Below are 24,052 nucleotides of genomic sequence, written 5' to 3'. Positions count from 1 at the left end.
CCGTAGATTACATCAGAACATCCTTACAGAATGCATGTTATATTAAAAACATGACTAATTTGAGTGTTTTATCCGTTCACAATGACAAAAATACTTTTTATTCTGATGGCACTGACATGTTCTTTGACAGTTATTTGAGAGACAAACTAAGGGTTTTGAGCAAATGACTGGCTTTTGCATGTAATCCATGGAGTTTTTCTATTGTACGAAATGTTTTGAGAAATTAACTAAATGTTATGCAAATGTTTAGAGTGGGAAAGCGACTGGAAAAAACTATTTCGGGTTACCTAATTGATATAAACTCCGGTTTTCCGGTCTGATCACAGCAATCCCAAATACAAATGACACTTAAACGTGACGCACCCTGTTAGCCAATAGAACGGCTTAGTGTGGTTTGAGTGATAGGTAGTCTAACCAATAGGGACGCAGTGGTTGTTTGAGTGGCAGACGTTGCGCTTCTAGTGGGGGAGGGGATCGTCCAAATTGACGCACCCGCCATCTTGAAAGTTGCCTTCAGATAATCTACCCTTTCGCGCCTGTCACAGTCTGTTTTATGCGTTAATTTTTCGTTGTGGTGTTTTGTTTTAATATATTTCAGAATACAACAAGTTTTGTGGGGTTCCCGGGACAGTTTGAAGATAAGGCTTATGCTGGAGACTCGCCGTTTGCTGATGCCAACCGGTAAGCACTTGCCTAGCTCATGCAGTAGGTGCTCAGAGCTCGCCGGCTAACGTTAGCTCCCAGCAGGCAGACAGCCACACTGGGCCATCTTATCACTGCGCTGTCAGTCTCTGTAGCTGTGGCCGGGCTAAGCACGGCTACTGTTACACCACCATCACTGCTGCCTGCTACCGGCTCCTGTTTAGGGCGTTTTACTGCGTTTGTTTTAAACCATCGTTACTGGCTGTAGAGTCCTAGTCTCTCACTCATTGAGATGATATCTAAAGCACTAGTTTGATTACAATTAAAGATGATCTGTTAGCTTACAGGAGCTAATAATGTTAGCTACTAAATAGCAGCAGGGTGTCTCTGGCCCTGTGATAATCCGTAGACACAGTTCCCAATTATGGGGCAGGTGATCATGTGATAATATCTGCTTTTGTGTGTGTGTGTGTGCAGGTTTTGGCTTTGATTGTACAGTGAGAACTAGCTGATGGCTGTCACCATTTTCACTCAGCATTAGAGTTGATGGTGGTTGTCACAGTTAGCAACAACAGCTGTATCCACTCATTTAACACTGTACTGTACTTAATCACAGCCCCCTGTTAGCTTTCAAACAGGGAATGTATTGATTGTGTTATCATCTGTGCAAAGTGCTCTTTTTTTTTGGTAAAGAAATATTAATGGTACACTACCAGTCTCTTATTCTGCTTCTCGCTCAATGGGCATTAATTTAGATTTTTGTCCACACAAAAAAACTCAATCGAGTGTGTTGAGCCATAAACATCTCCAGACAGTGGAGGGATTTGGCAATTAATACTTTTAAGGAATGTGATTAAACACATTTACTTAATCACAGAAGCAATGTGGGGGGGAGGTGCTGTACTGTTTACCTTTCCTAGGTGGGCTACCAGTACTATCAATGAACCTCAGTACAACAGGAACTAACAACTCACTGCAGCTCCTGCACTTTGCACAGCATAGATCTGAAAGAAAATATATTACCGTAGTCACTCTGTATGGCAGAGATGGCAGGGTAACAGAAAGTGAATGATTTATCATCTGAGCATTAACGCAGGAAAAAACAAAGGGTTTGTGTATTTTGTTGTTTTTTTGTTTATTTTTTCTTATTTTGTGTGTTTATGAGTCCTTTTGTGTATTTTTGTGTAGGCAGTGGTTATCTGTACAGTTGCCGTATCAATATACCGTCATTCTATCCGTACGCAGCGCCCCTCATTAACCAGTTTATTTCACGTGACTAAGACTAAACCTAACCGTATACCTAAACCTAAAAATTATTGCGATATAGGGTATACCTTAACCCTAAACCTGACACTATGTACGTGTACTTTGGTAAACGCACCAATAGCACTGGGGGTTGTTCGTACGGCAACCGTACGAATTGACACTTTCTTTTGTGCATATTTGGAGCCATTTTGTGTGTTGGTTGTCATTTTTTCTGTTTGTGCATGTATTTGTAGTAGGGAATGGATGAACCAAAATGAAAAATCTAGGCGAAAACCAGAAAAGAGCAAACAAAGACAGAAACACTAAATGGTAATTATTAGGCCAATAATTACCATTGTATTTATAGCTATGGCTATGTACTAACCTCACTAAAATCAAGACATTGAAATTGTAAAAAAAATAGTAATGCTTAAAGAATAAATTACTTTAAAAAATGAAAATATGTATTTAGCATTGACATTCCAGCAATGCAAAATATAAGATAAAATGTTTAACTTGACCCCAGTCATGTCTAAAACTGACTGGGTTGCAGAAAGATGGTAAAATGTGTTCTTTTAAGAAAACACAAAGTGCATTTAAGTTCTTGATCAGAAGTGGACAGTCTCTCACCGTCAGCTTTGCTCTCCGTTTCCTGCTTTGTGCACATATCCGTCTCCAAGCAGGTGTTCCGTATCCATTGCGGCCTGCATCATTTCTTGTGTGCGCTGCTTTATTTTCACAGACAAGTAAAGATCTTTATAACTCAGATCTCAGTGAAACATGTGCTGACAGACTCTGAAGTCTAATTTATGCTAGAGTCTACACTTATTTGTAGTTGTATTGTGTATTTACTGTTTTTGTTGTCCTTTTGGGCAATTTTATTGTTTTTTGATTGTTACGGATATATTCCAGTCTGGAGTAGTGGCCGATAATATTAATTGATCTGATACGATATCAGCACAAGTCATACGTACTATTTATTACTTATTTTGTATTGTGGAATGTTTGGAGAGGTTTGATCAAGTAATAAATTATATATATATATATACACACACACACACACACACACACACACACACATACATACATAAATGTCAAAGATAAAACCAAACATCAAACTCAGACAACTACTAGTTCACCCCAAAGACAAAATAGAACAAGACAAAAAACAAACATCAAAGGGAGTGGGAAAAGGAGAAGGCAGAATGACTACAAGAATGGAGAAAGAAAAGGCACAACAGGACAACCTCAAGTCTGCAATATCAAAGACCATTAATATATCAGAATAATATAATATTAGACCACTGCAGAACACATCACGTCATGGACTGGGACAGACGGAAACAAACGCTGGATCAAGAAAGTCATCGGGATCAGGAAGTGGAGCTTTAACATCAACAGGGATCATTTCAATTCAATTACAGTTATTTTTTTATCTTCCGAAAGTAAATTACAATTATGTTCTCAATTACAATTTAATCACAATTACTCATCCTTAAATAAATAACCTAATAAAAGTTCCTCTTGTGTTAGCTTTCTGTTAGCATCTCTTATAACTGGTCCTAAATCAGCTGTAAAACACACTAAAAACAAATGTGTTTGATCTTTCTTTGGTTCTGTTTCTGTGACTCATAGGTGTGAGCTGCTGAACTGCTGCATGTGTGTTTTTGGTTGGTCTGTCCATCACCACTGTCTGCCTGCTTGGCCCTCTGTCCAGCAAGACTGGAATGGGCCACAATTTCCAAAGACTAGAGCACGTCTCCTTTTAACCTGAGCTCCGCTGTCTGGACTCCACCTATTTAAAGGTTAGATGGCAAAATATTCTAGTAATGCTTTGGATATAACTCGACACAACTCACCGTAATCTTGTCGAGGGTCTTTTTTTTAATCTTCTTTTTCATTAGGTGTTGGAGATAAAGTCAAACTCTTGACTTCTTGATGTATGATCGGCTTTCTCTCAATCTGTTTTAGCACCAACATGTTTTGGAAATTTGACCTCCACACCACATCCCACATCGATACACTGCTAGAGAAAGAGGATGTGACCCTTACAGAGGTAATGGATGAGGACGATGTCCTGCAGGAGTGCAAGGCCCAGAACCACAAACTTGTTGATTTCCTGTTGAGGCCACAGTGCATGGAGGACCTCGTGACCTTCATCACACAAGAACCCTGTTCAGAGGTTGAGGAAAAAGTTAAATACAAGTAAGTAAATAAATCAAGGTGCACACATACAAGGTCTCTTCAGGTTTAGATGATCAATATTTTTTACCTCACACATAAAGATACAAAAATAATACATAGAACAGTTCTGATGGTACTGTGTATGTGTGCGCTGATAATCCCAACACCGATTAGGTGTGGAAATTATTTAGGCACCTCACGATTTGATCATGATTATAGGGACTGCGATTTAATAATGAATTGATGCATCTAGATGCACTTTTTAATAGGATTTCTTTGTTTCTCACTGTGACCTCTGATGAATTGCTCATTTTCAAACCACAACAATTGTATTCAGACAAGAGACATACTTACTGTATTTACCAGGCTATTGAAAGCACCGCTGTATTGGCCGGATTAGAGAGAGAGTTGCGACTTTGGTGTTATTTTTTGTGCGACTTCCGAGTCTCTTTTTTTGTCTCAACAATCTGTGACGGATTATGTGCGTGCGTGCGGGCACGCATGCGTGAGAGAACGCGCACAAAGTATTTATAATAAAAATAAAAAAATATACTAAATGAGTAAAATAAAACATGAAAGTAAATATTCTTACAAAAAGTACACAAACCAATAGAAATGCACAAAAATATACAAAAAGGCTCCAAAAAAACACACAAAATGACTCCAAAAAAACATATATTACAGAAAAATACACCAAACATCAATAAAAATATGAAAATGACTCAAAATACACAAAACTAAATATTTATATACAAAATGACAACAGAAATGCACTAAACTCCACCAAAAAAGATACAAAAATACACAAAATTAGTCCAAAATCACACTACAGTGGTAACAAAAAACAATAATAAAAGAAATGCACAAAAAGACAACAGAAAGATACATGTGCTTTATTTTTATCCAAACAGAATACATGTAATAATAAAAAACTATAAAAAAAAATGTTTCATAATTTATTCTATGCAAACACAATACATATAATAAAGAACTGCTTAGAATAAATTATGAAACATATATTTTTCAATACAAGCACAATACATGTAATCTATATATAAAAGCAAAAAAGGTGTGTGTGGAGCGAATATCTCCCCAACGTAGTATGAGTTTGACCTGAAACTTAGTCAACGGCTTCCAAATACCCCAAGTGTGTGCATTCGTTATTTTTGGAGTAATTTGGTGTAGCACAACATTCAAAACTTTCAATTTAAGATTACGGCCCTCTCGGTAATGAGCGCAGTATTGAGTGCGCTACTTCCGGCTCCGGGTTAATGACGTCACTGTGTCGCAGTTTTGTTTGGGTTGAAAAAAAAGTTTAATATTAAAAATGTTTTTTGTACTGCTAGAAGTTATTTAAGTTAATATTTCATGGTTATTTAAAATTACTAGTACAGTGCCCGTCGGAAGTATACATTCATGTGGGCGCATAAGTACAGTTTTCAATTGTGGCCAAATGAGTGTGTTTGAAGGTTGGATGTACATAGAGGTGTACATACTCTGTACTCTGTAGTGTTATAAAGGGGTTTATTTGCGGGTGCAAAGTAAAATAGCGTGTGCGATTTCCCTGGTTTAATTTTATGGGACATGTGCATGATAAATGTGTTTGATGTTTTTTTTATACTCATTTTTATATTTTTTTGTTTGATGTATTTTTCTGTTATGTATGTTTTTGGAGTCATTGTGTATTTTTGTATCTTTCTGTTGTCTTTTTGTGCATTTTTTGTATAATTATTGTTTTTTGTTGCCATTGTAGTGTGATTCTGGAATCATTTTGTATCTTTTTTGGTGTAGTTTCATGCATTGTCATTTTGTGTATTTTTTGTACAAGTATTTAGTTTTGTGTATTTTGAGTCATTTTCATATTTTTGTTGTTTGGTGTATTTTTCTGTGATGTATGTTTTTTCGAGTAATTGTGTGTTTTTGGAGCCTTTTTGTATATTTTTATGCATTTGTGTTGTCATTTTGTGTGCTTTTTGTATAAATATTTAGTTTGTAGTTTTATTTTACTCATTTAGTTTATTTTTATTATAAATTGTGTGTGCGTGTCTGAAAATTTTTGTGTGCGTTATCTCTCTCACGTGCGCGCGCATCATGCACATAATCCGTCAGGTTGTTGAGAAATTAAAAAAAAAAGAGAGAGAGAGACCCGAAAGTACCACGAAAAATAAACATTTTGCAACACCAAAGTCGCAATTCTCTCAACGGCTCTGTGTGCGTTCACCATGTACATCCCGATGTGGTGCACGCATGCCCGCGCATCAGCCGTATGTGTGTTTGTTTACATTGTAGCTGCTAGCATCTTTCTTGGCACATAGAAGAATATAAGGAGAAACACTCACCGTTGTACAGAACCCATCCGCTCACAAAAACGTTACATTCCTCTGTCTGAAGAAGCAGAATGTTTGGATTATAATCGGCTAATGACCGTCAGCACAGCCACCGCCCACAGTCATGGAGACGAAGGAGGAAGTGACGTCCGTGACCCGAGATTTAAAGGAAGTTTGGAATAATGATAATAATATTAAATAACCATGAAATATTAACTTAAATTACTTTTAGCGGTACAAAAAGGGTTTTAATATTGACCTGTTTTATTTATTTTTTTTTATAACCCAAACAAACTGCGACATAGTGACGTCATGATCCCGGAACTGGAAGTTGCGCGCTCAATCCCGCGCTCTTACCAAGGGAGCCGTAATCTTAAAATTAACGTTTTGACCGTTTTGCTACACCAAATTGCTCCAAAATAACAGGTGCACACACTTGGGGTATTTGGAAGTTTCAGGTCGAACTTACACCGTGTCGGGGAGATATTTGCTCCACACACACCCACACACACATACGCACACAGACATTTCTGGCTTTTATAGATAGACTAGTACAGTGCCCGTCGGAATTATGTATTCATGTGGGAGCATAAGGGGTATATTTGCGGGTGCAAAATGTGGGTGCAATTTTCCTGGTTTAATTCTATGGGACATGTGCATCACTTTTATATTTTTTTGTATGGTGTATTTTGCTGTAACGTATGTTTTTTGTAGTCATGTGTATTTGTGTATCTTTCTGTTGTCTTTTTGTGCATAAATGTTTGCTGCTTTTTATTTTTATTTTTTTTGTAATGTATGTTTTTTGGAGTAATGTTTATTTTTGTATAATTATTGTTTTTGTTGCTATTGTAGTGTGAATCAGGAGTGATTTTGTGTATTTTTCTGTTAATTTATGTTTTTTTGAAATCGAGTACAGTGCCCGTCGGAAGTATGTATTCATATAGTGGGAGCTTAAGAAGAGTTGTCAATTATGGGCATAATATAACAACATACTCTGTAGCATTATAAAGGGGTATATTTGCAGGTGCAATTCTATGAGACATGCCCATGATAAATGTGTTGTTGTTTTTTTAACTAATTTTTGTTTTTTTCGTTTGGTGTTTTTTTTCTGTAATGTACAGTGCCCGTCAGATGTATGCATTCATGTGGGATTATAAGTATTTAGTTTAATGTATTTTGAGTCATTTTCATGTTTTTGTTGTCGTTTGGTGTATTTTTCTGTGTTGTCTTTTGTGTACTTTTTGTATAAATATTTAGTTTTGTGTATTTTGAGTCATTTTCATATTTTTTGGTTGTCGTTTAGTGTGTGCGCGCGCGCCTGCCTAACTTTCACTAAAATAATCTATGTAGCACCGTTTACTGATCTGACTCAACACTACAGTCACTACCACCCAATGAATGGGTGTCGTGACACAGACTGTAACCGGACTAAATGGTGATCCGTTACACAGGACACGTAGACTCTCGCTCTTTCTCGCTCTCTCTCTCTCTCTTTCTCTCTCGTTCTCTCTCGTTCTCTCTCTCTGTGTTTCTGTGTCTCTCTCACAGTTTCTCACACGCGCGCACTGCTGATAATTGTGCAGCTTTCAACACAGCAGCCATTGCCGTCAATAACTTCTGGGTGAGGTCTGTCCGGTCTAAATAGCGAACGGTCAAACTAACATGAAAATAAATGTTTCAAAATGTCATCACCAAATAAGTAACAGTAACAGTTTCCTCGAAAGAGGAAGTCCACGGGAGCTCGTGCACACACCGGAAGTGAGCTGTGCAGTGAAATAGATATAGATGGTGCGCTAGCGCCCCCTCACACCCTGAGGTCAAAAGCTGAATAGGTTTCATTTCTGGGCCGTCCAGAAGTGAAATAAAATTAAAATAAACATTTTGAAATGACCAAATTACTCCAAAATAACAGATACACACACTTGGGGTATTTGGAACCCGTTGACCGAGTTTCAAGTCGAACTCGCACTGTCGGGGAGATATTTGCTCCACACACACACACAGACCTCCCTTGCTTTTATAGGTAGATTCCCGTGATCCCAAACTTCCTTTAAATCGCGGGTCAAGGACTTCACTGGCTGTGCTGACGGCCATTAGCCGACCATATCACAAACTATCTGGTTCTTCAGACAGAGGAATGTAACTTTTATGTGAGTGGGTAGGTCCATAACATGGCTCCACTATGATTAACCTTTGTTCTGCGCAAGGGTGAGTGTTTCTTCTAATATTATTCTATGTGTTGAGATGCTAGCAGCTACAATGTAAACACACACACTATGTGCATGAGCGCGTGTGTGAGAGGTAACGCACGAAGTAGATGGAGGTAGACACACACAGTATTTACAATAAAAATATACTAAATGAGTAAAATAAAACAAAAAACCAAACAATATTCATACAAAAAGCACACAAAACAACAGAAATGCACAAAACTATACAAAAAGGCTCCAAAAACACACAAAATGACTCCAAAAAACAAACATGACAGAAAAATACACCAAACAGCAAAAAAATATGAAAATGACTCAAAATACACAAAAATAAATATTTATACACAAAATGACAACAGAAATGCACAAAACGACACCAAAAAAGATACAAAAATACACATAATGACTCCAAAAAACATACATTACACATTTATTATGCACATGTCCTATACAATTAAACCAGAGAAATCGCACACGCTTTTTTATTTTACACCCGCAAATATACCGCTTTATAACACTACGGAGTATGTACACCTCTTTATACATCCAACCTTCAAACACATACTCATTTGGCCATAATTGACACCTCTACTTAAGCTCCCACATTAATTCATATTTCCAACGGGCACTGTACTAGTAATAAAAAAAACTCCAGAGAATAAATTATAAAACATATATTTTTTTGTACAAACACATTGCTTTTAAATTGAATTTTCAATCTCAGCATGGCAGAAGTGGCAAAACTCACAGTGAAAGCAGCAAAAATTCATTTTCCAGTAGTGCGCATGCTCATAATCAATCTCAGTACGAACTCAGACCGTGGCACCGGAGAGGGGAGAGGGGCGTCTGAGCAGCCGCACTCACACTGATATACTAGCAGTGGCAAAGCTCACAAGTATCAAGCATTTCAACCTGATGTGAGTCACTGAGTGCGTGCACGTGTGCGACTGAAGCGCGCGCGTGCGTGAGTAGGGGTGGGAACCTCTGGGTACCTCACGATATGATACACTATACGAAGCTCACGATAACAATTATCTTATGATATGACGATACTGCGATTATTGATATATTGGTCAGAAATCAATCTACAATAATCTATGACATAAAAAAGATTAAGTGAAAAAATACAATTTTTATTTTACATCTCTGAAAGACAATAAATTGAAAAAGTGTCCTATGAACAGTGACACTATTTTAGTGCAACATTTCTGTAAATAAGCGTCAACATACCAATATAAATGAATAAGTATCTCCAATAGTGCTTTCTGTAAACAAAAAATAGGGTCTTTCTTACCAGTGACGCCAGTATAGTGCAATATTCTAGTAAACAATATATTGGTTCCTTCAACAAACAGTGGCCAAATTTATGTGAAGACCTACCTGCACATTTTAGTGAAAAAGCAGAAAAGGTCTTGAAAAAAAAAATAGATAATCGATCGTGCAGAAAAATATCGCGATATATCGCCGCATCGAAATATCGTCACACTCCTAGTATCGAGTAACACACACCATGTTTCCCCAGTGAGTGTGAGCCACACACATGAATTTTAGTAGATGAAGTTATTTTCAGTCTGCTCGTTAAGTTACGTCTATTTGTATATTCCTTATTAACCTTGGATGATAATCACCCATGCACTAAGAAATGGTAAATAAATTGTTTTATTTTGTACGAATGTGTCTTTTATCAGATTTTACCTAAACCGCAGCATTGGTGCAAACTTTACTAATCTATCATGCGCATATCCAATAGAATTAAACCAGGGAATTCACACACGCTATTTTACATTGCACCCCCAAATATAGCCCTTTATAACACTACAGAGTAGAGAGTACAGTATGTACACCTCTTTATACATCCAACCTTCAAACACATACAGATTTGGCCATAATTGATAACTCTACTTAAGCTCCCACATGAATACATACTTCTGACGGGCACTCTACTGGTACTGTTAATATATATGAATATTCAGCAGATGTAAGACTTTTACTGTCACTCGTTGCCACGCAATTTCCCTCCACGATCAGACACTGTCCTGCATACGGATCATGACACCTCCGTTTTGTTATTAAAGCTGTGAGTGCTTTCATTTTCCCACATGATCCAAAGCTCGTTTTTGAACTTTCAGTTCACTGTGATGTTCAGTGGCTGTTACAGTTCAGTCATTCCGCTGCAGGGGGGACTGTCAGTAATATTCTTCTTCCTACACCCACTTTCACTGGACATGTGTGTGTGACTGACTGAAATTTCCACACACACAGCGCACCGTCACATTGGCTGCACTCACAACTTTAAAGGAAAAAAATAGCGTCCTATTCGGTATATTTTTACCTTTTACTGAACCAGCAGAAGATATCTGTAAATGTTCAGTAAGAGCTGCATGGTAAAGATCCAAAGTAGCAGCCTCCTACTTGTGATATAATCAATAAAAAAACACTAAACCAAAAGTGCTGTTCTGAATAATATATAATATACACTTTATAAAGAGCTAAATCAACAGTTAATGAACCATAGTGCTGTTAAAATATCCTTTTACTGTAATCCGTCAAAGTTACCATTTAAAAAAACGATAATGGAAAATGACTGCATCGATTATTACTTGGTCTGAATGATGGTGCATCTAGTATTTCTCCCACCCATATACACCTCACACATAATTATTCTGTCCCACCACCGATCTTCCTCTAAGCCAGAAATCACGGCGTGATCAAACATGATCTACTGCTGCATTGCAAGCTACTCGGAACTCAGGCTTTTCCGACTTCCTACTTGAAAAACTGACTTGGAATGCCACCTGAAATCGGAGCTCCTATTCAGTAAAGTCGGGGAAAAGATTAATATTATCGTGGTCAGCCATGTTTGAGGTATCTGGATGCGGAGATCAGAATTTTTAACTGGGAAAGGCAGAGTTTCAAGTTGCCTTGAACGCAGCATTATGCATTTCTCAGTCAGCTCGCTTCTTGATTGGCTACATTCTGTTCTACGTCACAAATCACGCGGTCAGGAGTCATCGGCTTTCCCCACACACACACAAGGAGTTTTTGTTGTGAATATTTAACGGGTTTAATATTTATGATTGTCGACCCTGACACGTTTCATAGTCTATTATTTCTAAGATACGATAGTCACTCGTATCTTAGAAAACACAAGATAATCTGGTTTTTGCCATCTTTGGACTGTAAGGGAGAAATTGGGACAAAAACAGCCTGATTATTCTTGTGTGCAGTTTACACTTATGGTTTAATTGTAGGAATATTTTATTGTTTCATATCCATATATGTAAGTGTTGTTTAACTACATCCCAGTTTGTTGAACAAAAGAGTCAGGCAGAGTGCTTGTTTTTATATGAGTTAAACACTCTGAGCAGTAAGGTATTCTGTCTGCAGGTATCCCAACATATCCTGTGAGCTGCTTACATCAGATGTGAGCCAGATAAACGACAGATTGGGAGAAGATGAAAATTTGCTGATGAAACTGTATGGTTTCCTCCAGAATGAGCCACCTCTTAACCCTCTCCTCGCTAGCTTCTTTTCCAAGGTCCTATCTATTCTTATTGGACGCAAGCCTGAACAGGTGAGTTTATGAGACAATGTTGGTAACAGCACAAATGTAATGATTTCCACTCTGCGTTTCATTAGTTATTCCATGAAGGCTTGAGCTTCTTCATATTTGTCTTTGTCCATTTTGTTCAGATTGTGGATTTTCTGCGGAAACGGGAGGACTTTGTGGATTTGATGATTAAACACATTGGGACATCGGCCATAATGGACTTGCTGCTTAGAATGCTCACCTGCATTGAACCCCAGCCTCTACGTCAAGATGTTCTCAATGTGGGTAGCAACACTTTTATATTCACTGAAATGAATACTATATTCCTAATTTAGATCTTATCTAAAGTCTCACAAGTTCTGTTTCAGATTTTTCCCAATTACATATTAGTATACCCAATTCCTTTTCACAGTACCCAGTTCTCTTTCATCAGCTTTCCCTAATTTGTAATTACTGGTGTTATAAACTCCACAAAATCATGGAAACAATGTTTAATGGAGATTAATGGAATTAACTCAAGTTAACAGTTTTATATTTCTAAGTGCTGAATGGAACAGCATCACGCTCGACACATGAGATGGATTGCAGCAAGATTTATCATTTGCATCCAAACGTTTGCTGCAAACTAGAGCTGCAACAATTATTTTGTAGTTTACTAATCTATCGATTGTTTGATTAGTCATGATTATTTCTCTATTTTTAAGCGCATATTTTGGACTCCTTTTTTATTTTAATTCTAATATCATTCAAATCCCACAGTTGATAATAAATGAAAGAGTTTTACTGTTCAGAATAAACCGTATCAGCAGAAAGCAGAAAAAGGGTATTTCAAAGCGACCACGCTGTTATTCACTGATTAGTGCAGTAAATTTTGCATAAACATAACTAAACTAGTGTGTGCTAAGCAGGCTTCTTCATGATTTTCCAACAGACAAACAAACAACATAGATCTAATAACTATTTGAATAATCAAATTTGCATGTGATTAGAAATAAAAAAGAACTCCTCACTTCGCTGCATAACGGGAAGGAACAGCAGCTGTGGGTGTTTGTGTGTACTTTAATGGAATGAGGGCTCATCTTCAGGGTTTACACTTGAATAGTTTCACTGGTTTCTTCTCAGTGAAATGTTTCCAAACTTTGGAGACTTTAGATCAGACTCGGAGTTAGGCCTCTTCTGTTTGTTTCGCCATTTTTCTTCACTGGGCAGGAAGTTGGCTTGTAATTGCAGGGTCACCGGTTAAAATCCAACACTGGGTCATCACTGTGGGATGATGAGCAAGTCCCTTAACCCTAGTTGCTCGTGTTGTACGTCACTTTGGATAAAAGTGTCAGCTAAATGAAACTGTAATGTAATTGTAATCTTGTTTACTTGTAGAACATAAATCGTAGGCCCTACAAAGCTCAGAAGTACCAGCCAGTTAAAACTAGTTAAAATTTTCTTAACCATTTTCAACCATTGTCAAACTGTCCAGCTGCCTAATGAGAAGGCCTCTTAATAGCGACAAACATTTATTTGGTCTTTTCTAGCTGCTTTAGCTGTAAACTGCTTAAATTCTGTACATTTTTAACTCCCAGACATTATTTAAACATTCTCAACTTTTCATCTTTTATGTTTTATAATCCAAGCCTTCCTGTGATGGATAATGTGAGTGTGGCAGCTGGACAACTTTCAGAAAAATTGATGCTACAGCCACACTTTCTATCTTTAAATGATTTTACATTTCCAAAGTTAGTGTAACACAAGCGTTCTCCCGATGCCCCATGGTCCTGTTTCAGTGCTTACATGCCTGTTATGGCCCAGGGGTAAGCAAGAACACCCTGATGTGTTTTCAAAAGTGTTTTTCTTAAATCCAGCACAAACTTATTCTGCAGTTTAAGCATTGCATCAATTTTTCTGGACCAGACACTGCAGATTTTCTTCCTATGGTTTGGATGAACCCAGTCGTTTATCTATCTCAGGGCAGTGATCCTCAAACTGCCTCAAGTCTGTACACTTGTCCTTTTTTTTCTTGTTTTAAAACTCATAAGCCTACAATGAATGTTCACTTGTTGCCTGATAAATTTGATATCAGTTTTATTAAAGTGTCTCTATGGTCACATTATGGCTGTTGTTTGTAATCTATTGCTTTAAATCTTTGTCCAGGAGTAAAGAGTGATTGTAACATATTTTAGTGGTGTTTTAAATTTATTTTTTAGAAGTTGTGTAATGGTAACTAACAATAGCAATAACTGATACATATAATGATTTTATGTTCTAGTTAAGTACTTCAAATCTGAAAAATGTGTCTTTGTTCGGGATTGTTTATTACCTCCTCCAAGGAGAGTTTTTGCCAGCATTATTTTAGTTTTTTGAAAATTGGACGGATTTTAATGAAATGTTCAGGAATTATCTCAAATGGGACAAGGAACAATTGATTAGATGTTGGGGATGATCCAGATTAATATACTGATTCTGGATTAGGTTGAAAAATGGATAAATCCTTACATTCAGCTGGTACTACAATATTGCCTGCTTTGGACTTTGTACATTACATGCACTAGTCATGAGTTCTGTTTCACTTTCTCTTGTGATCTTGCTCAGCCATGTGCTGTAAATGTCATAAAAGCCTTTTAAAGTGTGAATGATTGGGCACCATATCTGCCAATATCTGGTAAAGATGAGATTTGGTGCTTGGCGGAGGTTCTCTCAGTGCTCTTGTTTATTTTGTCTTCAAAGAAAGATCTAAATACTCTGTTGTGTCTTTAGTAAAGTCTTGTTAGCAGAAGTCACATGTTTATTTATTTAGGTTCCCCTAATTCGATATCTGATTACTTCCCCAGCTGCAAATATGTTTTATTTTTTGTATTTAATATTTTTACTCACTGCTCTACACATCTGTTTGTTTTTAAGTGGTTGAATGAGGAGAAGATAATCCAGCGACTGGTGAACATGGTACAGTCTTCTCAGGATGAAGATGTGAGTTCTACTTATAGACACAATGGATATACAGTCAAGTTTATTCTAATAGTTTTCCTTGAACCTGCTCTGTGTGTGTTTTCCCCCCATAATAGAGACACTCCAATGCCTCCCAGTCTCTGTGTGAGATCATCAGACTCAGCAGAGACCAGATGTTTCAGGTCCAGGGCTGCTCTGAGCCGGATCCACTGCTGGCCACTCTGGAAAAGTAGGCATTTGGTTATGTTGATCAACCCCTCTTGTCTTTTATTATACTTAAAGGTGCAGTCTGTAACTTTCAGATACCTCCCTTCCCCTCCCTCTCTATTGATCTCTTGCCCTGCCTCCAAAGTCCCTGCCTCAGAGGAGCTAACAAGCTAATGTTAGCCCGACAGCAACATCACAGTAATATAACATTCACTGTTAAAAGCATATTACTGCAGCACTTCTCTCTCTCTCTCTATGTGCACACACTAAATTATCAGCCGCAGCAACACAGTGTCACTCACAGCAGCCCACACGGAGGCTGCAGTGATGGCAGTGAGCACATGAACAAACACATGCACTACAGAGTTCTAGTGCAACAATTACAAATAAAACATAATGTAATTAAGCAGCAGTAATTACCGTTCAAGCAGAAAAGTTACCAATTCCATCTTCTACTCCTGCAGACCATAAACTGTAAAAAAGACGGCGCTCCAGGCACTGCCTTGCTATGAGCATTGCTGTGTTTTGGTGTGGCGGAAATGGGGCGGCGGCTGTGAGCAACAGCTGTCAGACAGTCCATCAAACACAATCCTGGCTCTGATTGGTTCTTTTTGCTCGGTGGTGCATTCTGGCAATCTGCCAAAGGCTGCAGGAGCAGCAGGAGGGACTCAATGAGTCTGTTTTTTTTCACACAAACTACTAGTTTGATGTAAGGCTGTCCTTACATAGTGACAGCTTTAGCAAATATGACAAAACGTCACTTTTATAAGAGTTACGGAGTGCACCTTTAAGTTAGCACAAGTGTTTAGTTTTATTAATGCCTTTGATATTTTCAATGTGATTTTTCAGGCAAGAGACGGTGGAGCAGCTGTTATCTAATATTTTTGACAAGGAAAAAAACGAGTCCGCAATCGTCAGTGTTATTCAAATCCTCCTCACTTTGTTTGAGACACGGAGACCAGCGTAAGTCCAGTCTTTTCTTCTTGGGCTTTTATTGAGAAATCCGATTTTACCATTTCCAAATTGTCCGTTACAACCCCATGATGTGTCCCATTGAATGTTATGGTTTATTTTGATAAATGTATACACATCATTTTACTTTAAACATCAAAGCGTAAAAGGGACTTGTTATTCATTGGACCAGTTCGCTAAAGGAAATAAAATGTGATGATAATGACTGATACAAACAATTTTATGATGGGATGTCATATCACGACATCCACACTTTCTATCTCTCTAGTTACTATCATGTTCTGAGGTCATTTCTGTCATGATGGGATTTGACAGTTTATAGCCTGCAACAAATGTCAGCTCTGCTGATTTTTCCCACCACCTCACTACACCCATCATCCACTCACACGCTATAGGCAACAACGCAGCCATGCAAGGCACACACAGGGTGTTCATCATTACAAATTTCAGATATTAGTTCTTACCTGGAAACAGTTCAGGGGCCTCATTTATAAAACATTGTGTAGGATCCATACTAATAGTGTATTTGGATTGCGACAGTCATACTTTCATTAGGCCAATTTATTTAAAATCTGTTGAGGATAGATGACTGAGACCCTAATGTCACCAGTCAGAGACCAGGTTTATAAATCACTGAATCAACTGCTTTATCTGACAGAAGATGGAACCACCTCCAACTTTAATTCATTCTTAAGAATATAGTTGAAACCCTCTTTAACAGCCTCAAGTAAACCTAAAACATACTGTTTGTATGAATCAGTAATTTTTTTTTTTTTTGATTAGCAAATAAAGGAACACAATACTTCCAACAACGAACATGGAAGTTTTACCTTCTACACAAAATTAAAAACAATAAGGTTTAAACTAATTGAAAAGGTGTAGGCTGAAACTCATGCTTATTATGCCTATACCCTTTTTTTCAAAGCACTTTCAGACAAGATTTCACAATTAATTATGAGTCGTCTGAGCAAACAAGCAACCTTTTAAAGGAATCATCAACTGTTTTTACAAATGTGGCCCAAAACCTTTGAAATGTTCTTATTAGAAAAGCTGCTAAATGATCTAAAAAGCTGCTCAATGATTTAAAAAGCTGCTAAATGATTTAAAAAGCAGGCTGAATGCTTTACTCCAATAGAAAACAATGGGATTTTTACAGGCAAATCAGGCTGTGTGACGTCTTCAATTATGTGATTTCAAGTTGGCAGAACACAGGTTCTGAAATGGTAAAGAAGTCCAATTTTTAAAAGTTAAGAAAACCATGATGGTGCAAAATAATGTGTTTTGTTAGACATAGATCTTCTAATAAGGACGTTTCAAAGGTTTTAGGCCACATTTGTAAAAGCAGTGAATGATCCTTTTAAGCATCTTACAGGATAACTAATTAAATAAGATTATTTTCCATAGCAATATTCCAGTCTTATTTTTCAAATCTTTTCATCATACCTAATCTTTATATTTTTTTAACATTTGATTTTAAACGTTTTTGTAAACGAGGAAAGTAAACTGCTTATTTTCAAAGTCATGATCAATGGTGTGTATTAATGACCTGTGATCAATCTGCTTCCCTGAATGTAAAACCTTTGTGTGTGTGTGTGTGTGTGTGTGTGTGTGTGCGTCTCTAGGTTTGAGGGCCATATGGAGTGCCCCCCAGGAATGTCTCATCCTTCATTCTCAGTCAACCACAGCATCTTAGAGGCTGTTAGACCTCGACTCAAAGATTTCCACCATCTTCTGCTGGAACCTCCAAAAGTAAGGCTGCATAGACTTTATGTATTGTCATTTGTTCAAAAACCTGTGTCATTTAGAGTTACTGTTTGTTTTTCAACCATTAGAAAAATGTAATGAAGACCACATGGGGTGTATTAGACCCTCCAGTTGGAAACACTAGACTGAATGTGGTGAGACTAGTGGCCAGTCTGTTGCAAAGCAACACTCACAGCATCAACGCAGAACTCATCAACCTCAACACCCTGGGAGTTATACTCGTAAGTAGGCCCTGTAGTGACATTCATCTTTTACTTTTCCTCCATATGCTTTACTTACAACAACATTTCTGTAAAGCTGAGAAAACATTTCTTCTCATTGTGAGTTGTCCTAAGTGCGTGTGGAAGACGTGCATTTGTTCACAACTGAATGATTTAAATCCCCCTCATTAGAATGACGTATTTTTAATAGAAAGGGAATACCCTGCAAATAAGCGCAAGCAGCATAAATACCAACACAGGCAAAAGGAGGTGGGATGACGAGGCTTTATTTCCTGATCCCTTTGTAAGATCTACAGAGACATCATGCCTATCATAAAGGCTACATAAAGCCCTCTAGGTGGATTAGGATTAAAACATCTGAGAAGCTGCTGGGACACACAGCTGCTTGGCAAAGGTCTGATGATGTTAGACGGTACTGAAAAAATGAAATATTGTCATCGATTGACATTAATGAGTGCTGCTTTCTTTCTAACAAAGTCTGCTTCATCCAGGTTTACAACAAGCTCAGCTTTATAATAAATATCCAAAATGTTCATTTATTTATTTCTCTGTAAACAGGATTATGTCAAAAGTAGTTAACAGATTTTGAAAATATTTGAACCAAAGATAGACTTCACACCATGGAAGATTCTATTAAAGTTTAGATGGGATCTAGATTATTATGCTGATTCTGGATCGATTTCAAAAACAAAAAATTTGGCAAAATTTGACATTTGGCAAAATGTAAAAAAAAATCATATCTGCGTTGGTAATTGACCGTTCTTTATGAAATTTGACTTAGTTCATGTTTGGTTGGTTCCTCCATTGTCCCACAGAGTTTCATCTGTGTCAGATCTGGATTGCACATTTCATTGTCCATACATTTGGACTTACTTTATTGTAGTTAATGGGGACAGAAATCTCATCCAAGCCTTTAAAGTGTGAATGATCATGTTTAGGGCTGCACCAAAATAAAAATTCATGGCCAAAAACCGAAAATGAAAAAGCCAAGGCCAGAAACCGAAACACCGCTAGAAATGATTGTGCAATTGTTTTTAACCTGTAATGTTTGATTCTTCCTGAGGGGAGGGGGTTAAAGAGTTTGTGTGCAGGGTGGATGGGGTCCTTTATGATGCAGGAGGTCTTTTAAAACAATTTCCTCACACAATTTCTTCCTTTTTTCCATTTTAATAAACAGGATATGTATTTCAAGTATATCTGGAACAACTTTCTACACATCCAAGTAGAGATCTGCACAGCCATGATTCTGGCGATGCCTCCTGCCCCTCAAGACATCCAGCCAGACACAGAGCAGAACCACCCACGGGAGAGTCTCCTTATTAAACATGTAAGGCCTCAGCACGTCCAATCAGTTCATTTATGTGCCAGCATTAATTATTCCATGTATGAGTTTGTTTTTAAAAAAAATAGTACTTTCTAAATGTTTTATGTTACGATTGTTCACAAACATGGCTGATTTAGTCATAGTGAACTCCCTAAATCACTGGTGTTAAAGCAGCAGTATGTAAGTTTTTTTTTTTGGCATTAGTCATTTGGTCAAAAATCCATAGTAACCTTTGAGGATATTATAATTCAAAGTGTTTCAAAAGGACACTGGATCTCTACGCCTTCTCTTGGGCCTGTTTTCATAAACTGTACTGACGTCGTACTCAAGGAAATGTAAAATAAATGTACACATTCAGAAATTGACAAAGTAGAAGTACAAAAAATTTAATGACTTCACTTTGATGGTTCAGACCAAAGTGATTGCTGATACAGAGAAACACTGCAGCCAACTCTTAAATCAAATATACAACAGTCTTAATATTTTATTTTTATAGATTTTGTAGTATAGAATTTCACTTGGCTCAGTTTCAGTGTCTTATTGTCTATTCTTGAGAGGATATATATTTAACTTCCGTTTGCTTAACTTCTTTCGTTGTCAAAACTAATACTTTTGACAAACAAATTTTGCTTTCTGTACAAATGTATCTTTTAACCTAACAATAAATTAATAGGTTTAGAATTGAAACAAAGCTTTTATTGAAACATTTAGTTGTCAACTGACTTGCATAGCGTGCTTATGTATTTTTGTGAGCAACATCTTTTCTTCTGTTTTAATTCACTTTTGTGTTTAAATAATTGAGATTAATCAATATGGCAAATTACCTACCTTCCTCGAACACAAAAATCCAACCTGGCAATGCAGCTTCTTCATTGGTTTACTTTCTTCATTTCCTAAAATCTGTGTTTTGCTACTTTTCTCACTTAAATGCACCTTATTTATTTATTTGACAGGGACAATGCAGTTCAACTTAGATACAAAACAGGTTTACAGCTGATATGATACACATAAGAGTATATACTGTAGCTAGTGCTAGTTTACAATTCCTGTCCCTGGTTTTGCCTTTCTACACTACAGTGAAATACAGTCAAAACAATAAAACTTACCCAACCACAATACAAATATTATAAAACATTCACAAACATACAACTATTGACAAATAGGTACAGTTTGGGGTTTCTTTCAGACAGCACTGAGTTGTTAAGGGGGCGTAATGAGGCAGGTTTCAAAATATAAAAAAGTGCAGATATTTGTGTAAAAACATAGTAAGTCGTTTATGAAAAAGAACTACTCAAGTAATGTACAGATACCAAAATGTATTTAAATACAGTAACAAAGTAGTTGTACTTTTATTAATGCCACTTCTGTTCGCCAAGGAAAAAAGCGGTACCCTACAAACAACAAGAGACGAACTGGAGGAGCACTTGAGAACAACGCACTCTGATCCAAGGCACTACGAACATCTGGCCATTCCTCCAGACATCCCACCAATCGCCCCCCCAGAATATCAATTTGAAATTGGCCCTCCAACCTGGAAGGAGGTGAAAAGCGTAGTCCATTGGGCAAGATCAGCATCAGCCCCTGGGCCCAATGGAATACCATACAAAGTATACAAGAACGCTCCAGATGTCTTGAGATTTCTCTGGAAGCTCATGAGAACAGTATGGCAGAAAAAAATGATACACTAAGTGTGGCGTAGAGCAGGTAGAGTCTTGATTCCAAAGGAGAAAGATGCAAAGAACATCAGCCAGTTCTGCCCAATCTCCCTATTTAATGTGGAGGGAAAAGTGTTCTTCAGCGTCATTGCACAGAGGATGGCTGCGTACCTACAAATAAATGAGTACATTGATACAACTGTTCAGAAGGCAGGGATATCAGGCTTCTCTGGCTGCCTGGAACACTCTAGCATGATCTGGCATCAGATCCAAGTGGCAAAGCTGGAGAAAAAGGATCTCCATGCCATCTTCCTGGATCTCGCTAACGCCTTTGGCTCTGTGCCCCATGAACTCATTTGGACTGCTTTTAGGTTCTTCCATATCCCTATCACCATCTTAACTCTAGTTAAAGCCTACTTTCAAGATTTACAGTTCTGCTTTTCAACCTCTGAGTTCACCACCTCATGGCAGTGCCTGGAAGTAGGCATCATGGCCGGATGCACTATCTCTCCTCTGGCATTCACCATGGCGATGGAGATCATCATTCGAGCCTCAAAATGGGTTGTAGGTGGACAACGGGTCGGCTCTTGTCTGCGCCTTCCTCCCCTCAGAGCCTACATGGATGACATCACCACGCTGACCACCACCATCCCATGCACCAAGAGGCTGCTCAGGAAACTGGAGGATAACATCAGTTGGGCCCGTATGAAGATCAAGCCATCTAAGTCACGCAGCATCTCAGTGGTGAAAGGAGTGCTTGCTGACTTGAAGTTCTTCATTGGTGATGATCCAATCCCCACAGTATCTGAACAGCCAATCAAAAGCCTCGGAAGGTATTACGATGCAAGCCTGAAGGACAGGTACCAGGTGCAACAGCTGCGCAAGGACATCAGCGCTGGCCTACAGTCCATCGATAATACTCAGCTACCTGGGAAGTTAAAGATTTGGTGCCTTTAATTTGGTCTCCTACCCCGGGTGCTGTGGCCCCTTGCAGTGTATGAAGTCCCCATCTCAACAGTAGAGAAACTGGAAAGAGGAGTCACAGCGTACATCAAAAAGTGGCTTGGACTTCCGCGATGCCTCACTAACATAGGCCTGTATGGAGATGGTGTTCTCAAGTTGCCCCTCACCAGTCTCACGGAGGAGTTCAAGTGTGCTAAAACACGACTACAGATGACACTGAATGAATCCAAAGACAAAGTGGTGAAAGACAACGCACCAACCTTAGCTACTGGGCGCAAATGGACTCCAGCAACAGCAGTGGAGGAGGCAACATCAGCTCTCAAACATGCTGTCATTGTGGGGAATGTTCAGCGCGGAAGAGGAGGCCTTGGCCTAAATACCAGCCAACCAACATGGAGCAAGGCAACTGCACCTACACGGAGGAAGATGGTGGTGGAAGAAGTACGCCGTCAGGAGGAGGCTGCAAGGTGGGCCAAGGCAGTCTCCCTTGGCAAACAGGGACAGTGGACACGGTGGGACAATGTGGAAAGGAGGAGGCTCAGCTGGAGAGAGGTGTGGGCCATGGAAGCACAGAGTCTGCGTTTCACCATCAGGGCTACTTATGATGTCCTTCCAACACCTGTCAATCTCCATCAGTGGTTTGGGGAGAACCCAGCTTGTACCCTATGCTCCAGGCCAGCCTCTCTCCGGCACATTCTAACAGGATGTAAAGCCAGTATCAACCAAGGACGGTACACTTGGCTCCACAACCAAGTCCTAAAGAGCCTTGCGGCCGCCTTTGAGGGCAAAAGATCTGCCATCAACTCCCTACCACTGCTAATATCCAACCCCACATGGACAACTGCCTTTGTCGGTGAAGGGGTGAAAGCAACCAGGAGCAGCTCGGCACCATCAGAGAGAGGCCAGCTGTGCCTAGCACGTGACTGGGCAATGCTGGTAGATATTGGCCAACAATTGGCGTTTCCTGCAGAGATCACCACCACCACCTTAAGGCCTGATCTGGTGCTTTGGTCCCGCTCCATCAAGAAGGTTTACATCATCGAGCTCACCGTACCCTGGGAGGATTCCATAGATGAGGCATATGAGCGAAAATACCTGCGCTATGCCGAACTAGCAGCAGAAGCACAACATCGCGGCTGGAATACAGAAGTCCGGCCAGTGGAGGTTGGATGCAGAGGGTTTGTAGCAACATCTACCACCAAAGCTGCATCGGAGTCAGCAGAGAGAAGCAGCCAGTGGCTCTGGCTGAAGAGGAACGATACCTCTTGGGTCCCCAAATAGTGGGTTGGGGTTTGCGGTTGGCTCAGGCTTGGCTCTGGCAGGCAGGGCGCCCATGCCATGTGTGGGCCTGGGATGCAAGCTATGGGCTGATCACCCTGTGGCTGGCCAACTCTGGGGAGGGTGTATAGTGAATGGCCGAAACACCCTATGATCCGGAGGAACACTACTGATGATGCATCCTAGGCCCTTGCTTGCCCTGTGGGGGGATGGGTGTTCTGTTCCCTGGGTCAAGCTCTTTTCATCAACTTTTGTACGTGCTCGCACAAAAAGGGTATTAACATCTTGTCCTGTGTTTTAGAATCTGGAAGTCAACATTTTTAATAAAATGTCCTGAAAATTCCTGTTTGTACTGCCATATTTTAGTGTGTCAATGTTATTACCTACCTGTACATACATTAATGTTTTTTTGTTGTTGTTTTTCTGCGTTAGCTGTTTCAGAAGTGCCAGTTTGTTCAGAGAATTGTAGATGCATGGAGCTCCAATGAGAAAGAACAGTAAGTATCCTAATAGCAGAGTCCAAATTAAGTGAATTAAAGCTAACATGATTATAAAGTGTACTGATGTCTGTGT

The 24,052-nt window shown here is 38.8% G+C and overlaps 1 protein-coding gene across 6 annotated transcripts in view; it reads left to right on the top strand.

Annotated features, from left to right (window-relative positions):
- The first annotated feature begins 461 nt into the window (after positions 1-461).
- ppp6r3 (protein phosphatase 6, regulatory subunit 3) overlaps positions 462-24,052 on the top strand; it is a 40,757-nt gene continuing 17,166 nt past the window's right edge. For 3 of the 6 annotated variants that reach the window (XR_003674249.1, XM_028449127.1, XM_028449124.1), the window contains exons 1-12: positions 463-681; positions 3,523-3,692; positions 3,859-4,092; positions 11,996-12,182; positions 12,302-12,439; positions 15,051-15,116; positions 15,212-15,324; positions 16,152-16,265; positions 17,897-18,023; positions 18,107-18,259; positions 19,437-19,586; positions 23,912-23,976. Coding sequence is in view for 5 of the 6 variants with exons in the window: in XM_028449127.1 (XP_028304928.1) it covers positions 3,866-4,092; positions 11,996-12,182; positions 12,302-12,439; positions 15,051-15,116; positions 15,212-15,324; positions 16,152-16,265; positions 17,897-18,023; positions 18,107-18,259; positions 19,437-19,586; positions 23,912-23,976 (1,340 nt within the window). In the remaining variant the exon portion in view is untranslated. Of the gene's footprint in view, positions 682-3,522; positions 3,693-3,858; positions 4,093-11,995; positions 12,183-12,301; positions 12,440-15,050; positions 15,117-15,211; positions 15,325-16,151; positions 16,266-17,896; positions 18,024-18,106; positions 18,260-19,436; positions 19,587-23,911; positions 23,977-24,052 lie in introns of all 6 variants that reach the window. The other 3 variants (XM_028449128.1, XM_028449126.1, XM_028449125.1) reach the window with 2 other exon arrangements.

This window comes from Gouania willdenowi, chromosome 6 (assembly GCF_900634775.1).
Source record: "Gouania willdenowi chromosome 6, fGouWil2.1, whole genome shotgun sequence".
NCBI lineage: Eukaryota > Metazoa > Chordata > Actinopteri > Blenniiformes > Gobiesocidae > Gouania > Gouania willdenowi.
This window is presented reverse-complemented; position numbering and strand designations above follow the sequence as displayed.